The following is a 19,182-nucleotide window of genomic DNA, read 5'->3' as shown; positions in this document are numbered from 1 at the left end:
ATCCAGGTCAGGTTTGAAAGGGGAGAGCTGTCCACTGAGCAGTGTATATTCACAGATCGTCCTTCCAGCACCTTTTTAATAGAGATGTTTTCCTGCTTTCCAGACCAATCTGCAAACATTCAGAAACAAATACATGTTAGCAAAATATTATTCACAATTATATTTTTTTAGTTGTTGCCTCTTTAAGTGATGAAATTAGGCAAGATAATGTGTGGGGTATTTTAGCAAGAACCTCGTTAAAACGATTGCCGTTTTAGCAGCAGGAAACTACCGCTAAAACTGCGACAATGGGCTTGCTAATATGCGTTATAGGAATCCAATAGAAGCCCAGGTTAATTGTCCTGCACATCTAACCTCGGCTTCTATTGGAAATCTATAACACGTATTAGCAAGCCCATTATAGCCGTTTTCGCGGCAGTTTCCTGCCGCTAAAAATGGCGATAATTTTAACGAGGTTCTTTCTAATATGCCACTAGAATTGTGGGTCTCCAACTAAAATGTTATGAACATATGAGACATATATCACCAAAAGCTGAAATAGTGGATATATTCTGCAACCTCTCATGTAACTCGATCAGGTATCAGTGAGGGCAGAAGAGTCAGTCAATGGGGTCGGCTGGTGTACAGTGGCCATGGGAAATATTGCATCCTAAATTCAAAAGACTGAACTTCAATGCTTGTACAGATTTTAATGTCGTTTTTTACATAGGAAGAAAGTGAAAATGTTGGGGCTTGTTTATAAGCCCAGTACGCCGCTGATGTGTCACTTTTTTTAATGTTCCGGAAAAGTGCAAACTCATATCATCTTGAGTGAAGACACAAGGCCATGAAAAGCCACCCTCATGGCTTTTCATGGCCTCCTAGATATGGTGTAAGGCAACACAGTGCAAATCACTGCGTTGCCTCACACTTCCTCGGTGGGGTGTGCTATGGGCACTGCAGAGGGTGTTCAAACTCAACGGCCATTGTTTTTGACACATTACCAGATTTACTCTATATTCACAGATTTACCTCATACAGTAAATCAAAGCCCTGTGCCATCTCAGGGTGGGTAACCGTTGTTTTTGTAAAGAAAGGTGTCCCTTCCTGTAACAAAACAACCTGATTTCAACGCCGGCACTCTGGAGCCATAGTGCAAGGGTGCCTGCGTTGGAGCTAGGCAGCCATTTGTGAGCCAGCTCAGTGTAAGAGGACAGGGATGCACCATGGATATGGATCATGTTTCCCCTTTTCTTTTGCCTCGGGCAGCGCAGCAAAGTGATGTGTAGCTCTGCCCTGCGTCAAAATGTTGTAAATGATGCCCCATGTGTCTAAAGAGTAATTTGTAGGCTGGCAATTAATACTTAGTATATTGCTTGGAACACCATTTTCATTACTACCTGGTGTCGTGACATTCTCAACCTTTATTTGTGGGGTCCTGGGAGGATCTGTAACAATAAAAGCAGAACATTTTTTTGTAATTTTTTGCACAGAAGTTGTTCATGATATTTCTCTGCACATTTGCTGAACACTCATGGTTACCGTAAGGGTATCATAATCTCACTGCAATGTAGTGTAACAGATTCATATAACAGTGTGAGTCCTTAGCGCATGGGTGGGAGTGGACATTTAGGCAATCATCAAGGCCATCATTTGGTGCGTGCTGCCCTGCTGAGCAGCAGCATGAGGGAAGGCAAAATGGGAGAGTCAGGGCGATAAAAGTAAAGAGTACGAGCAACACGTGAACTCCCATGGCATGCTAAACAAGTAATTCCATGACATCGGCAGTAGAAGGTTAAACAATATCCAATCCAAAACAAGGGTTCAAGAGAGCGAAGACAAAGTGGAGGGACAAACACAGAATAGGGTTAAAAGCCTCCATTGAAAAGCAGGGAACTCAGATTGACAAGAAAGCCATATAATCACCAACAAGGGTTGAGCCTGTGGGGAATGTCAGACATTACAATGCACATCGTTAGCACACTGAAGGGTCACCCTAAACATGTAGCCTACCTCCTCCCCTTCTTTGTTTGTTTCAGGACTGTTTGTAATTTACCAATGCTAACCAGTGCTAAAGTCCTTGTGCTCCCTCTCTAAACATGGTATAATTGGCTCACACTTGTTTCACATATTTAATATACTTATTAGTCCCTTCTAGAGTGGTATTTTATATACACAGGGACTGAAAATTAAATGCTAATAGTGGGCCTACAGCACTTATTGTGACACCCACCTAGGCAACCCTGTAAAATGTGTCCCTTGCATGCCATTGCAGGCTGAAGGAAGTATCACACTGCCATGTCGACTTGGCATTTAAAATCCCTTGCTAAGCCTTAAAATCCCCTTCTATTTATATAAGACACCTCTACGGTAAGCCCTAGGTAGTGATGTGTAATCCAAAGGCAGGACATGCACTTTTAAGTTTTGCATGCCTGGTAATGAAACACACCCAAATTCATTTTTTACTACTGAGCAGCCTACCTCTCTCATCTGTGAACATTGGGAAGTCCTTATTACAATTTATAAGTTCTAAATCCTGATTGATAAGTAGATCTTTGATGTTTGGTACCATTGGACTTGTAATAAAAAATCATCTTTGAAGGCTAAATTGGATTTACTGTTACAACTATAAAAATGCCACTTTAAAAAAGATGGAATTTTTCTGGTCTTAGCCATGTGTGCCTGCTGCCTGTCTCCAAGACACGTCTGGGGTGGGTGCCGGCTGGACTGCCTTACCTCTAGACAACCACACAGAAATGGAGCTGACCTGAATGGGGTGTTTCCTGTTCCTACACAAGGGGCTGTAGACCCCCTCTATTGAGGCTGGAGCCAGGGCCAAGAAAGGAGGTTCTCTGTGCACTTCAAAGCCCCTATTTGAATCTACCTCCATTTCCAAGGCACAACTGGTTATAAGTACTGGTCTCCGACCCTACCACTTTAGTTCACTCCTGAACCTGTGAAGTGAAGACAAACTGACTGCTGTGCTGTTACAAGGAGTGCCACTCAGATGGACTGCTTTTCGACTGTGCTGCCCTGCTGCCTACTACCCTCTGCCCTGCGGAGGAAGGACTGAACCCACTTTACTTGAACCCAGAGTGAATCCAAGGACATGCTGACTTGCCCCTTTTCTAACTCTCAGGAACATCAAAGACTTCTTCATCATCCTGCAACAGTACCTGGACATTGCTTTCTGCAAATCATGCCCTGCCATGTGTTGTCAATCAGGCCTGGGCCCTGTTCTGATGCATGTGCAAGGATCGTTTGCCAAGTGCACGACGCATCGCCTAGAGCTGTAAGTTCAACGAAAACACATTACCCCTTTGCTGCTCATATTTCGGATCCATTGATGACACAACAAGTTACTTGTCACCGGTTGGCACGTTAAGCTTTTAAGCACCATATTTCCATTTATTTCTTAAAAATTAATTACTCTTGTTAAATGTATTGGATTTTTGTTGTTTTAGTCTTGTTTTGTTCATAAAAATATAAGCTATTTTTATAAACTGGCTTGGAGATGTTTTGTGGTGTTTTCACTGTGTTACTGTTTGAAGTGTTGCACCAATACTTTACACATTGCCTCTTAAGTGAAGACTGCTTGTTCAGTGCCAAGCTACCAGAGGGTGAGCAGAGGTTCATTTATGGTGTGTATCTGACATACCCTAACTAGGATTGTGGTCCAGTTTGGACAGGGTGCATACCTCTACCAACCAGAAACCCAATTTCTAACATTGGTGATCAGCAGTGAGGATTAGACTTGAGCTTGTGCACGACCATACAGGGACTTGCCTTACACTACTATTCCATATCCATATCTAGACCAATTCAAGTCACTCTGCCCTGTTTGACATTTTAGATTTTTCCAAAGTTTTCCGAATTCCCATTTTCACTGTTGTCTCTGTGACCTCACCTGAAAAGATAGACTTTGAGCTGGTCAGTCTAGAGAAGTACACCGTGGCCCAGTTTAAGGTATTTTGCCAGGAGAAAGGGTTGTTCACAAAAGGGAGTGGTAAGAAAGCATAGCTCCAAATAGCTTTGAGAACAAAGCCCCACGAGACCCACGTAGACAATGCGGAGGAAGGGTCAGGGTCTGAGGAAGAATTGGAGAAAGGCCTGTCTGAGGCTTTAGACATATGAGCTGTTTGGGGAGGAGGGGAACATCCTTATGGGGTAGAAGTCCATCCACGTGCATGGAGCAGTTTGTCATCTAGAAACCTGTCCCCAGAGGATCTGGAGGACAAGATGGAGGAGAGAAAGTTGAAACTAGTGCTTGCCAGATTGAAATTGGAGGAGAAGAGGATGGCCAAGATAAAGTGCACTACTACATACTATTGCTTTGTGACAGTTTGCAGCCTTTATTACAGTGCTGTATTACACTGCCAGTACCATAGACCTGTTAGGTAGTTGATGGAGGTGCTGACTGGCATCTTTTCTTGGTTGTAATGGAATATAATGGTTTACTGTCTTGGTTATTCAAATATTAGTGTGGGCAATGACGATACCAGCGTGCGATGTATTGTAAACATGAGGAATCATTTCTTACCCAGTCATGCACCAGTTGTGCATTTTGCAAATCTTAGTAAATCTACCCTTTAATATGTTCAGTGGCACATTCAATAAAAATAAAGAAATAATACACACTCTTTTTTAAGTCTTTAGGTGTCAAATAATCTTGAGCTACAAATTCTTCCATTCCATTGTTTTGTATGCATATGTCGTCAAACACGCTTCCAGAAGATCACATACTTACGCTCCACGCTGATGAATATGGAAGAGTTTGCCAGGCCATGTTTGTTCTTTGCAACGCACCAGTATTGTCCTTCGTTCTCGAATGCTACGTTTGAGAGATTTAATGTCAGGTTGTTAATGTTCTCTCCTCCTAAAATCTTTTCTTTCATTTTTATCCAGGTCAGGTTTGAAAGGGGAGAGCTGTCCACTGAGCAGTGTATATACACAGATCGTCCTTCCAACACCTTTTTAATTGAGACATTTTCCTGCTTTCCAGACCAATCTGCAAACATCAAGAAAATAATAGATTTTCGCCAAACATTATTTAAAATTATATTTGATAAATGGTAGTCTCCTTAAGTGATCAATTAACGCAGGTAATGGGGAGGATATTTGGTTCAACTTTCTGGAATTGTAGGTCTCCAACTAAAATGTTAAGAACAGGTGGGGCATCCATCACCATAGGCTGAAATAATGGATGTTCCCAGCTCTTCCCAGTGTAACACTATCAGGTGCCAGGGAGGGCTGAGAATCAGTCAGTGGGGCCAATTGCTCCAAAGGACCATGGGAAGCAGTTTAGGCCCAGATTCACTAATATTTGCTGTAATGCACAGCTGGAACCACAATTACTGCGCTGCCTTGTGTCAAAGAGAGAAAGAACAAATGTACAACATCTACTAAGTTATTTGTTGCATTTTTTCTGTCCCCCACCCATGACGTGCTTTTGACTGCCATGGGTGGGTGAAGTCCCTAAAGCCCAGGTCCTGTGCTGAAATGGGATTCGTCCAGTACAAAAAATAAATATCCTTTAAGACTTTTACCTCTGTGTATACGTCTTCTTCAATGCAGCACACATTTGACGTTGGAAAAATATATAGACATGTAAATGTTTCTCCTTTTTATGCCTTCCTTGATGAAGCACAAGATATTGGCACAAATCCCTGTCTATGTATGTTAGTATTCAGGGATTTCTCTTAGAAACACATTGGTGATTGCATGAGAACGCACATGTTCCACTCATGGGACACCTTGGCGCAGCTTTGCTTTACTTTGGAGAACTTTCCAATGGAAATCCTGGATTGAATTGATAGTAAATTGCACTCCAACACTTTGTGCCAAGTTTGTATCACTTTTGTGTCTGGTGTGATTTATTTTCGTTCCGGCCACTGTGAAACTTGAACTCGCTATAGACAACTGACAAAACTGCTGTTTATTTTACTCTTAATTTTTTTTTAAACCACTATAAATTTCCCCCCAATCACACAGAGATTTCTTTTTGAAGAAAACCTCTAGCTGGCTACTAGGTTTGGTGTATTCCATTTCAGTTATTTTGTGTTCTTGGGTGAGAAAGTTCTTATAGGATTTTGCCTTGAATTAAACTGATCATCTATTTGCTAATGGTGGATGAGCTACAATGTTCATTGCCATTTAAAGTGATAGGTTGTATGGCTGTGATTTGGAACTACTCTGAGGACACCTGATACACACAAACAGATATACACAAAAAGCTGACAACATAAACACTCAGGACTTCAGCATGCTCCTGTTAGAGCTTTTACATGCAAGAATAGGTATATACGGGTATGAATAAGATATGCAGTGCAGAGTATACTACATCTGGCTGTAGGTTTCTTTGAGAATTCTTGAAATACATCGTCCATGCCACGAAAGTTGGAAAAAAAATATCCAAGCACAGGCGTTAAATGACAGAAGGACATTTTTGAACTTCCGCCATGCCCTATGTGCCGAACAGACAACAAGCAAAATGATTTACCTCACAATGGGTTATTCTTTCTTCGAATGGATTACAGAATATGACAAAAGGTTCAAGGAAATTTTAGTCAATGCCCTTTAATCAAATATCTCCTAAAATAATATCGGCTGCCCTACCTTCATATTTGTCCATTCCTGAAATTAATAGAAGAAGCTACAACAGAATACGCTGGATAGATGAGTAAAAACGTTTATGAAGCACAACAAAGTCTCATCAGATCCTACTTATCTGTATTTGGCACATTTCTTTCGACACGTTTCTGAAAAATGTTAGGTTAGCCTACAAAGGAGACCAGACTTGATATTTCCTTGTATCCTAAATTTACAAGACAGAACCTCAATGGATGTGGATTGTGGAGATGTTGATTGAGGCTCTCACAGAGGGAGATGCTGAAGAGGTTGTGTCTCAAAGATCATTTGCAGGCCGCAATTAATACTAACTAGATTGATTAGAACACAATATTTTCATTAATACCTGGTGTCGTCACATTCTCAACCTTTATTTGTGGGGTCCTCGGAGGATCTGTAACAATAAAAGCAGACAAATATTTAGTAATTTTATTGTAGAGTGGATGTTCATTATATTTTTGCTGAACACTCAAAGCTTAATGTAACGGTGTCATAAATCCACTGCAGTGAAGAGTTGCAGATTCATATAACAGTGTGAGTCCTGATTGCAAACGTGGAAATGGACACTTCGAGCATTATAAAGGCCACGATGTGGTGCCTGGTTCACCGTTGAGGAGCAGCAGGAGAGTATGCAAAATGGGAGATAGGGGTTTGAGAGGCTGGGTCAGTATATTGTGCTCACGTATGTAAGTGTAGCACCCTGCACTAACCTGGGTGACCCTTATGGTGATTTTAGGATTTTAGATAACCATAGAAAGCTATCTAAGTGGTAGCTGTGAAGAGCAGCCTTCAGGCTTCATCTAGGAGGAGTGCAAAGCAGCTCTGTTGAAAAGTATCTAATATTTTCGTATATGGAAAATAAAAACACACGGAGTACTTATAAAAAATATGTATTTATTAAAATCACTCACTGACACATTACAATATCTCCTACCCGGAGATATAATCACAATGACACAATACTTTAGCCATAGAACAGCAAGTAGCACCAATACACAGTAGTCCCCGGGGGGACACCAGACCATATATCAAGATAGTGGGATACAAATCACAACCTAAGTTGAGATTGGACACAGGAGAGGTTGAAGAGTCGGGGACCTAAGGAACCACCCTAGGTGAGAGTCTAGGAATCCACGAAAGTCGGGTGAGAAGAGGATACCCAACCTTGTACTCAATACTGAACTGCAGGTTTACCACAGGAGGAAGGAAGAGTCAGTTGGAACCCAGAATTGAGTCTGAGTAGAAGAGTACCTGAAAGCAGAGGGGAAAGAGTCTATACCACTCAGGTGTGTCCAGGAGGCACGGAAGACGAAGTTCACGTGAGTACAAGGTTGCAGGTCAAAACAAATGATGAGAAGCTTCAAGCATTGTTGCACCGAGTCAGTAGCTCTGCCAGAGCTACTGTGACGTTGAAGATGACAGGATCCATCCATTCCAACCAACAGCATTGGCGCTGATCATTTATAGAGGGAACAGGCTCATTGACATAACAATTTGATGCGTCCGACTCTGTTTGTACGAGTCGGTTGGGACAACCAATCCAGTTGCCATGTGATGAAGCGAAGCAACGAAGCATTGCACAGGGGTTCAGTTGTAGAGACCCTGATGAGGGATACTGGCCTCAACTTGATAAGGATGAGCTCAGGTCTCACGGGAGAACAGAAACACCACCTGTGTTGCTGAGTATGGTGGAGTATGTGGGAGCCCAGGATCGGCAAACCGGTCAGTTGTGTTGCGGTGCCTACGGATGCAGGGGAGTGACTCCTTCACTACAAGGGAGATTCATTCTTTTTGTCTTTGATGTCCACAGGTCTTGGGAGGACCTGCACTGAGCATGGGCACAGACATTGCAGCGAGCTTGTAGGACAAGGAGTCAAGGAGCAGCAAGGATCTTCCCAGATGCAGTCTTGATGCCGAGAGCGAAGTTCAGAAGAGTCCAGAGTACCAGAAAAAATCATCCTGGGACCGGTTTTTGGGTAACACCCTTCATCAGTCAGGCTAGCTTGAATCCAGTGGCAAAGTGAGCAAGGGACGGGCCAGGGAAGACATGGCTTGGCAGGTCGGGCTGGACTGTTCCCATGAGGCACAGGGTCAAGACTGATTTGCATATAGCTGGGTCTGAACTGAGGTGGCGAAGTGAGCTTTAGAACGATGATGGATTGAACCCAGATCTGTGACTAGGGGTGAGTGTCTGAAAACTTTCAGCGATCCGTCCATCATCTCCTTGTGTTTGGTTAACACTGTACTGGGCCTAGCACCTGGGACTGTGGTAACAATGTACTGGGCTTGTCCACTAACAATGTGGTAACTGTACTGAGCCTGAGACTTTGGTAACACTGTACTGGGGTACCCCTACACTGTACTCTACTGGTCTTGTCCACTAACAATGAGATAAGAATGTACTGAGCCTGAGACTTTGGTAAAACTGTACTGGGGGAAGCCCGAAACTGTAGTGGGCCTGTCAGTTAACAATGTGTAACAGTGTACTGAGCCTAGCTCCTGAGACTTAGGTAACATCATACTGGCTTATGCCCCTGACACTGTGGTAACACTGTACGGGGGCGCTCACCTGGCAATAGCTCAAGCTCAATAAACTGTGATAGCTGGATAACATTGTGGCTTTTGCAGGTTGGATTACGAGCGCCATATGCTCGCCACTATTTCCATACTGTTAGTATTGGCTTTGCCCACATGTATGTATGTAAAGCACCTTCTAAATGTGCAAATTAATATTTGGCTATTTAAAGAACTGCATCGCTGGTACATTTGTTAAACAACCCCATTTCGAAGTGCAGGTATTGTGTCTATATTGCAGCCATACACTCAATCCAAGGCCAGTGCAATGGTTTGAGCCTCATACAGGGGTATGTGCGTAGTTTGCAAGATATGCTTTAAATGCACGAGTTGCAAATGTATACTACAAAGGTTGACATACTGAACCCAACCGAGCCCTATAATAATAAGATGTTGCTCTGTGTATCACGCCGTGAAGTCCAGAAAGTTCAGGTCTACCAGAAATAAAGTGATTATATTTAAAAGTTCATGCTCTGTACATTCAACTTTTCAGACACCACACTGGCACGTGAAGCACAAAGACAAGGAGGATAAACCAGGGCTGGTCTGACTCTGGCTTCCGCAGTTTTAAAAGTGAAACCAGACTCTGGCAGAGACAAGTGTCAACTGGCCCCTCTGCCTTTTTCGGTCCCACGGACATTCATTAATTCAAGAATTGCTGTGGGAAGTGACAATGGATGCTGAAAGTACCCCCAGATCTGCCCCATGGCTTGAGGCATCCTGAACAAGGAATTCCAGTGCATGGAGAGGGTTTTGGGGGGGGGGATTTAATAGAGGTGTCTTTACAAGGACAGCAGTATTTGGGTGTGTTAGAGCTCTGGGGAAACGGTTACTCAGCTATGAACTGGGCTGTCTCAAAACGCGTCGAGTATGTTGCTTTACAATGAATGCCCCATGGTTGGGACCAGTGCTTTCAATGGGAAAAAAAAGTGCAGGTAGCAGGAACTCATTAAAATGAGCTAGAGGTGTAGTGAGGGGGCAGGGCTGAGGCCAGGGCGAAGGACAAGACATGATGATACTTAACAATTTCTATATTAGTTGCAGCATATACCAAAACACATGAGATATGTGTTTAAATAAACAAAGCAGGTTAACCAATGTGATAATATGTTAACATTTCCATTCTTTGCAATAGTTGCACCTTCTTGATCTCAAAGTATTTTATTAATTTTATAAGCAAAGACATTAACATTTCTGTTACAAGGTTAGCCATACTTAGTTTGTAGAACAATGTTTACAGGCACTTTGAATTATGTTTAGCTCACCCCCTCTGACTTGACTTACTGAAAATTAGGAAAAGGGTGATAGAAAGAAGCAGGAGAGAAAGGGGTGAGAGGAGGACACAAGAAAGGTTCTGCACCTTCCTAATGTCATACTGTTAATTGCTGTTTGTCACAATACTATATATTTTTTAGCACGTTAGTAGGAAGAAACTTAAAATACCCCCATATCTCACCGAAGCTCTTATGGCACCAAGTAATTGAAGCAACTCATCATGACCCTCCCCAGATGATATCTCTTATCTCTTCCATCAATCTATCCATTCATCCTTTCATCCTACTATTTACCTGCTGATGTCCACCATTTAACCTTTACATTCTATCGTCTTTTCAGTATTTCATCAATCATTCAGTTTCTCACCATTCCGTCTATCCACCCTTCATCTCCAAACCTATCCATTCATCCTTTCACTCATCCATCAATCCTTTTGCTCATACATCCATCAACCCTTCCACGCCTTTATTCCATCCACCCTTTCACTCAATCCCTCCTTTCACTCCTCCATCATCCACCCTTTCATCCATCGTCCTTACTTTTCATTCATCCATCCATCCAATCTTTCACTTATCCAACCATCCTCCGCCCTTTTATCCAATCATCCACCCTCTTTCACCCATGCATGCTTTCACTCATCCATCCATCTATTCATCCATCTATCCATCTATACATCCACCCTTGCTCACTCATCCACTCACTTATCCACTCACCCACCCACCAGCCCTCCATGTTACGTTATTTATGAATCTTTGCAGCAGAGCAGACATGTACAAACAAAGTACCACACATTTTCTTTAAAATACCTCCTGAGAGTGTCTTGATTCTCTCTCTTTTTCTTTAACTTGTTTCTTACAAAAACAGGCATATACACATACATAGCAGACACACAAAAGACTCAGGTATGATAAAAGACATCTTTTCTCTTCACCTACCATGGCTTTTTTAATTGCCATCAGGGCCAGACTGTCCGTAGTTGATTGCCATTGCCAGAGGACTGACATGATTCCTGTGCTTGCACAAACGCACAGGATAGTCTGAATGTGATTGACAGCAAAGGGCCTGAATGGACCCTGCTCTGTCAAGCACAGCGTGATGGTGAGCACCCGGACATTGTTCAAATGAGCCCTCCTGAATAGTTCAGCTGGGGCTCGGGTCAGGGCTACAGTAGCGGCGCCTTGGCTGCAAGAGTACGGGTACTCTACAGGGCAGTAGAGAAGTACCGGTATTCAGAGTGATAAATCAAAGAAGTATTATCAATTGGCAACCTGAGCAGGAACACAAAAGTAGAGGCACATACAAAGTCCAAGTCTTAGTCCATCATATATTCTTCTTGCTTTATTCCAAGATCTCTAGGTATTCATCCACATTTCACTCTTCTTAACACTTGTTGTCCAAGCCACAAACCATGCCAACATGTGTTTTGTCTATACGGCTGTAAGTCATTGACTTCATCAGGGCAAAAGGAAACTAATCATAAAGACTGCGGTCTCAGAATAAAAATAGGATCACAATATTCAGAAGTATCCTTGAAATCCAAGTCCAGTACAGAATCTCATTCCAAGCGTAAATAGGTCCGATATTTAGTAGAATCATACATTCAAAAGAAGGTTGCAATAGACCACATATCCTCAATCCGGCATTCAGATAAAGGAGAGTATTCCATGTGTCCTCCGTGGCATGTTGCATGTATGATTCTACTAAATGTCAGACCTATTTATGCTTGGAATGAGATTCTGTACTGGATTTGGATTTCAAGGATACTTCTGAATATTGTGATCCTATTTTTAGGATGGTTAGGGATGCCTCTAGTATTTACTTGTGTTCAGGGTTACCCCATTTATTAAAGTACTAACTATGAACCGCTGGGTCGGTCCTGCGCAGTTCACACACAGATAACAGCAACCAGCATTTGTATTAACTGGGATTGCAGTGACGCGTCCCATGACATGGTACAGGTCGGGTGGCTCAAATGCTTACAAAGCAGCAAGCGCTGTAAAATTATCTGGGATGACACTTGGGAGTGTTTGCATTATCTAGAAGATCTATAAATGCGAGCAAATCACCTAAATGAGTGTAAGGCAACTGGAGAATATGTTACGTGCTCAAATACCTTTGGGTGGAGCTTGTTCAGAATTCACAGGTTGGAGCACTAAACATGGAGTACAATCTCAGTCTCTGAAAGTAAACAGACAGACAAATCTATAGCGAAAAAATGGCAGTGCGGAATCACGAGCAGAGGACTGGAGGGCAGACCATCTGTGCAGTAAAGAGATAGCTTGTGATCCGTCTCTGCCATTATTTAAATTTACGACTTTCAATCCATTAAGAGAAAGTGCGAGGGAGGAATGCTATAGTGAAATCGTAGCAGCTATGGCACCAAAGCTGAACACAGGCAGGAGGTAACAGAGCAGGAAACCAAGAAAACCAAACAATTCCCACAGAGAACGGTTGAAGAACCAAAGTGTAATGAAACCGTACATAGTCCCTGCTGCCTGGGAGGAACTGAAGAAAAAAAAGGAGGGACAAAGAGGCAGGACTGACCACTAACAACCAAGGATTTTTAAAGGACACTTAAACTAACAAAGCAAAAGTAGGGGGATGGCTTTAAGCCCACAAGAGAAGTTACAATAGGTCTCAAATGCTCGACCTAAAAATGGGGTCCAGGCCAAATTTATTATGTTTATGCCTGGCACCGAATCCACCCCAGGGCTGTATTCATAAAGGGCAGGGGGGCCACGTGGCCCTCACCCTGTGTCTTTAGAGAATCTGTGGAGACCACCACAGGGCCAAAATAATTGTATATGGGGGGGCCACATCCTATGACTAACCCCCAGTCATGCGCAACTGAAGGCCCTGCACCGTGTTGGGTTGAAGGCCTATACAGGGGTTGGCCTTGTGGCCAGTCCCCCACTGCACATGGTCGAAGGCCATGTGCAGTGTGGGGTTGGCAGCATGTGATGGGGGAAGGCTGGCTATTCATGGCTGGGGCTGCATTTATGGATGGTAATTAAATATTAATTTGGAATTAAAAAGACTAGAAAGTAACGTTATAGTTAGGTGTGATAAAAAGATCAATTTTTTTTTTAAAACGTAGAAATTCCCTGGAAAAACCAAAGGTGAAAGTAACGCTATAGTTAGGTGAATATGTCAGTGTCAACATTAACATTTTGGAAAAAAAACATAGAAATTCACCAGTGGGTCCCCACCACGTACTGCTTATGACCTCACATACTACAGCACTCAAGCCATGTTCTATGACATCATTTATGACATTACTGATGACATCTCAAATGATTACATTGATGACATCACTGATGACATCATCCAATCTTGTTTTATACACATTGCTGTATAAGCTCTGAATGTAAGTACACAATAGATCAAAATAGTATGATGCATCATTAATTCCATTACAGAAAAAACTCCCTTAGGTGTAGCATGGATTATGTGCCACATTGACCATATACCATACACGGCACGGGTAGCTTAGTTCACATTAACAATCATCCACAGATATATGAGGACTTATGGGTAATTTTAGGGTTTAGGGGTGAGTAGTGGTAAAGGTAAGCAGTTGTGCCCTACCTTCACTATTACCCACCCATAAACGCTACAATTACCCTTTCATCCCTGTACCTCTGCCAACTCCTACACCCTAAAATCAGCCTTAACTCAATTCATCACTACCCACTCCTAACCCCCAAATCATCCTTACTGCCCTGTACATCCACTTGCATTTTTACCCCCTTTTTCAAACAACATTAAAAATTATGCTATTTTCAAAAAACCCTTCTTTAGCTGTGTGGTACCGTACTGCATGGTAATGGATATGTTGTAAGTGTAAAAACCTATACCCATGACTTACCTGTATGATACTTACTATGTGGTATAAACTGTGCGGTAAAGGTTATGCATGGTAAACTCCTTGTTGTAAAGGCTGTATAGCCTGTGGAGAACCTTATGCAAAACTTTCAACAGACAATAGTGAGATCACAAAAATGGCGCAATATGGTAAAAGTTTCAAGGGCAGGGGGTCCTGATTCTGGGTGGAGGGGCTCTGCTTTTCCATTTTTGCAAGCCTTGTAGATGTTATTATAATTGCAAAGAGAAATACCCATCCAGATTTATACTCAAATGCAGTGCGGTTCCTGCCTGATGTGACGCTTGTGAACACAAACATCAGACAAGCAGTTTTCCATAGTCACACGCACTACTGCACATGTGTCAGGGAATTGGTTTTCCATCATGGCCTTTAAGGAAGGGGTGTTTTGAAATCACCTCTGAATAGTAAAATTAAGGGAAACTGAATAAAACATAAATGCAATTGTAGAAGGGGTTTTGAGTCTTCCCTCAAGAAAAACCTTGAGGAAATATATCACAAGAGCTGCTTTTCTAGCAATATTAACTAACAAACATTGTCAAAATGTCAATAAATATTAAAAGCAGTTTTAAACACAATTGCATATAGGGCCTGATTTAGAATTTGTTGGGGGCTTACTCCATAACAAACGTGATAGATTTCTCATCCACATTATTACTAGTGCTGTAGGGTGTAATACACTTGAAATATGGTGGACAGATTACCCTTCACAAACTCTAAATCAGTCCCATAGCTACAAATATACAGACATGCTGGATACAAAGAAATGCTCCCTGTCGGTCAGTAATGCATGACTATACCTGGCTTCTGTGGGAGAGGACTCAACAGAACAAGTGACAGGACAGGTAGAAAATGTAGGTATCAAACGTTTGGGGGGCTTAGCACAGTGAGTAAATGTGGTGATATGCCCACTCCCACTGGAAGCAAGATCAAGCTAGACAGCCACACGGCCATTGTTCCAGAAACTTAGAGCCTGTGTTTATCTTGTGTCTGGTGGGCATCGGCACTCATATCGGAGGATCCAGGCCTACTTTCATCATCAGACTTTCTCTCATATGAAATGAAAGGCAGATAAGGGAGAAATGAAGAAGATTTGGAACATAGGAAAATAGTGAAAAGGAGGAAGGAAGGGATGAAAAACTGAGGGAAAGATTCAGGAAGTGTGCGTACACTGGTGTAAGAAAGAGGCATGAGGTTTAATCAAAACGAGGTAGCCTTGGAGTTTGGAAACCCTGACATTCAGTGTGGCAGCAGCAGGTTCCTCAGGATAACCTTAGTCCCTTGCACCTGGTTTATTTTTCTACAGAAATTAGGCAATGCTTAGAGACCAAGTCACTGATAGTGAGTGTTACAGTTTGTATCCAGATCTTACATCTGAACTCGCCTCATTCTCCCTGGTTGTCTGTACAGTGCTTCAAGATTGACTGGTCAGGTGGCACTCAGGCCATTTTACTTATGGTGAAAGGATGAAGAGCCACTGTTTTCTTCTCATGCAGCAGAACTAGCCTTGGTGAAGTTGCTCTTTCTGCTTTGTGACAGCAGAAAGCAAGTGGTCTTTCCCAGTGCTGGAAAGCAGAAAGATATGTTCTGGAAACTTATACTGACTCAGAGTGTGAGTTGATTTGGGGGAAGCCTGAGGAGTAAATTATGTTGAAGCTTAGAAGCTATCTTCCTATCTTAAGAACAAAGGTTAGGAAGTATTACCTATGAGCAGTATTTGATAAAGTAATGCTCTCTTGATGCTTAGGGCTGTAAAAGAATGTTGTTTAACTGGGACCACAGCCTTGCTTGAGTGTCATGATCTTCTTGTCTGCCATCTGTCTTAATTATTTTGCTCATACACATTACTAACCATGACCTCTTGTCCCAGGATCAATGAACCTGTGTAAATTTCAGTGTCCATGTGAGTGATGCCGTATTTCTGTATCCCCTATGTCCCAGTGTCAATGCAGACTCCATCATTCAGCGTCACCATACTAGTATCCAATTTTCGGTGGATTCTTTTTAATGTTGATGCCCCCATGTCTATGTGTCCCTTTGTTACTTTCAGTGTCCTGGTTCCAGTATCTCATCTCGATGCTGGTGTCTGTGTTCATATGTCACCATATGAGTGTCAATGTCCCCAAGTAAGTTTAACTTGCCTAGTATGTGGGTCTCCTCGTATAGCTGACTGTGTCCCAGTGGCAGTGAAAGAATTCCCAGTGTCTGTTGTAGTATCCCATTGTCAGTATCACTGTCTCTATGTTCCAGCATTAATGTATTCATATCAGTGTTCTTATATCCGTGTTCCACTGTGAGTATTTCTCTGTCAGTGTCTTTCCCTTCAGAATTCAGCCCAAGTGACTGAGTCCCCACATTCAGTTTCTCTGTGTAAGTGCTGGTGCCCTATTGGCAGCGATACACTGTTAGTCCCTCCAGCCTTGTACCTTGAAGTCAAGTTTCTTGCTAATATTAGTGCCAATGTCCATATGCCATAGAAACCATGTGCCAGTCTCTCATTGCTGGTGCCCTTGTGTCATAACTTGAGCAATAGTGTTCATGGACTTGTCAGTGTTCCCATGGCAGGGCTACAGCATGTTTCTCAGAAGCTCTCTTCCCCATGTTAATTTCACTACTCCATGCAGTGTCTTATTTAGTGTAAATGGTTCTGTAGAAGGCAGTGTTGCTGTGGCAGCAAACCTTGGCAGTGTGCAGTACCCAATGTTCATGCTAGTGTGCCAGTGTCAGAATGCCTGTGCTTCTATGTCGAGGAAGCAGAAGACAAACAATTGATGGATGGAATGCATAACAAATCAAAACATTCACCCCCAGTCAAGAGATCTGGGATAACTCCATCATTCTTTTGCTCACCATGCCACGTTAGTTCAGACCTGGCCATATGCATATCAGTCTTGACCCTGTGCCTCATGGGAACAGTCCAACCCAAACTGCCAAGCCAGGTCCTCCCTGGACCGGAAACAAGAATCCTAGGACCGGTTTGGGGTTTCACCCCTCATCAGCCATGATAGCTTGAATTCAGTGTCACAGTGAGCCTGGGACCCACGTCTGGGCATATCGGATGCACTTAGAGTGAGGAAGCAAAATACACAATTGATGGACGGAATGCAGAACCAATCAAAACATTCACCCCCAGTCAAGGGTTCTGGGTTAAATCCATCATTCTTTTTCTCACCATCCCACCCCAGTTCAGACCTGGCCATATGCATGGGGTGAATGTTTTGATTTGTTCTGCATTCCGTCCATCAATTGTCCCATATAAATTGTATGAAATAACACTCCAAATGGAGGGGAACGAATGTAGGACAGTTAGAGGTCTCTTGTGGGAGAACCTGACATTTGGCAATGACATTTTTAGCTGAACAAGATTGGCCGCCAGCATTCGTCATGGATTGCCCTAGGGCAGAAACTGTAATTTTACCAGCATTTTCTGACCACGTTCCAAAACATTTAAAATATACATATGCACAGGACTGGCGGTAGCCCAAGCTCCAGCATTATACAAAAGCCATGTTGGATGGGATGAGAATTCAACCCACCACATTATTCCATTAAAAACACTCCAACTGCACTAAGGCAGAGTCCTATAGAGCAAAAAGATAAAAAACAGGTCAGGGAGATCTTAGATCAACTTGAATATCAAGGGGTGATGCACTGCTCCAACCTCAAAAATCATTAAAAAAACTTACAATCAATACTGGGTTTCCTTAATTTTGGCAGAACATACATTTTAGATTCCGCAGAAAGAGTAAAACCGTTCTAAGATTTAATTAAAACCTGATTTTTCATTTAGACACTGGACTCAGGAACTCACAGATACACTTTGTTCCTTACAAGCTGACATGATAGCTTTAAAATACCTACAGAAACGCGTAAACGTATGCAACCTGGCAATCCGAACAGTTGCGGGTCAATCAAGGTACACCTATCTAACATATAATGAAGGTGAAGCAGTACCAATAGCATATGCATCTCACATATACACAAATGATGAGATGTGGTGCTCTAACTACAGACTGTTGTGGTTAGAGAAAGAGCCCTGGCTCAAGGGAAACGTATAATAGTCGTGACCCCGGTTCCAGCCTTAGAGGCTGCGACAAAGGTAAGCGTCCCCAACGCTAAAGTCTTACATCCAAGATGGATACAGTGGGCTAATTCTCTCACTACAACAGATGTAGAATACAGCTACGACTCAAATCTAAAAACACAAGCATTTCTGCAATGCAAATAGGAATATCCTCTACCAAATGAAATATTGCCTCTATATCAGTATGAATACATTATTTACATTAACGGTTCTGCGCAACCGGCCATAGGGACAAAACAACAATACAACGCAGCATGTGCTATCATTAAAGGACAGATGAAGGATGGTAAACTTCATCCAAATTGTACAAAAATGCAGTCTCTTGGAGACTGTACGGCGCAGCAGGCAGAACTAAAAGCACTAATACTGCCACTGGTAAATACTGATCGAGAGTTCCCCACACTAATAGTGTGTGATTCCTTTTACTGTGAGCAGTCATACAATGAATATTTACATCACTTGGGACAGAATGGTGGCACAATAAAGCACAAAATGCTTTGGGTACTGGTAGTGGAGTTGAAAAATGAACTACCAAGGGCTTACGTGATACACACACTGGGTCATCAACGTGCTAGAGTTCATGTTGAAGGGAATTCATTGGCTGATGAAGCCACAAAGGGGGGTGTATGTGCAGCTTTCATAGCTGCATTACTCGCTCAAAAGCAGAATAGACAGTGAGATATGGTTGCGATTATTGCTACACGCAATAACTCAGCAGTACCGAAAAAGTTTCCACTCAAGTACTCCTACAAGTTAGATG

The 19,182-nt window shown here is 42.5% G+C and overlaps 2 protein-coding genes across 2 annotated transcripts in view; both read right to left on the bottom strand.

Moving 5' to 3' along the window:
- Positions 1 to 19,182, bottom strand: part of LOC144769681 (myeloid cell surface antigen CD33-like) — a 402,964-nt gene that overhangs the window by 110,806 nt on the left and 272,976 nt on the right. The gene's annotated exons all lie outside the window — the stretch shown is intronic.
- Positions 1 to 19,182, bottom strand: part of LOC144767431 (myelin-associated glycoprotein-like) — a 66,591-nt gene that overhangs the window by 17,513 nt on the left and 29,896 nt on the right. Inside the window, exons 2-3 of the mRNA XM_078650866.1 lie at positions 6,936 to 7,000; positions 1,380 to 1,395 (exon numbers count right to left, since the gene is read on the bottom strand). Of these exons, the coding sequence (XP_078506992.1) occupies positions 1,380 to 1,395; positions 6,936 to 7,000 (81 nt within the window). The remainder of the gene's footprint in view (positions 1 to 1,379; positions 1,396 to 6,935; positions 7,001 to 19,182) is intronic.

The sequence above is a fragment of the Lissotriton helveticus genome, chromosome 7, assembly GCF_964261635.1.
Source record: "Lissotriton helveticus chromosome 7, aLisHel1.1, whole genome shotgun sequence".
Classification (NCBI taxonomy): Eukaryota; Metazoa; Chordata; class Amphibia; order Caudata; family Salamandridae; genus Lissotriton; species Lissotriton helveticus.
This window is presented reverse-complemented; position numbering and strand designations above follow the sequence as displayed.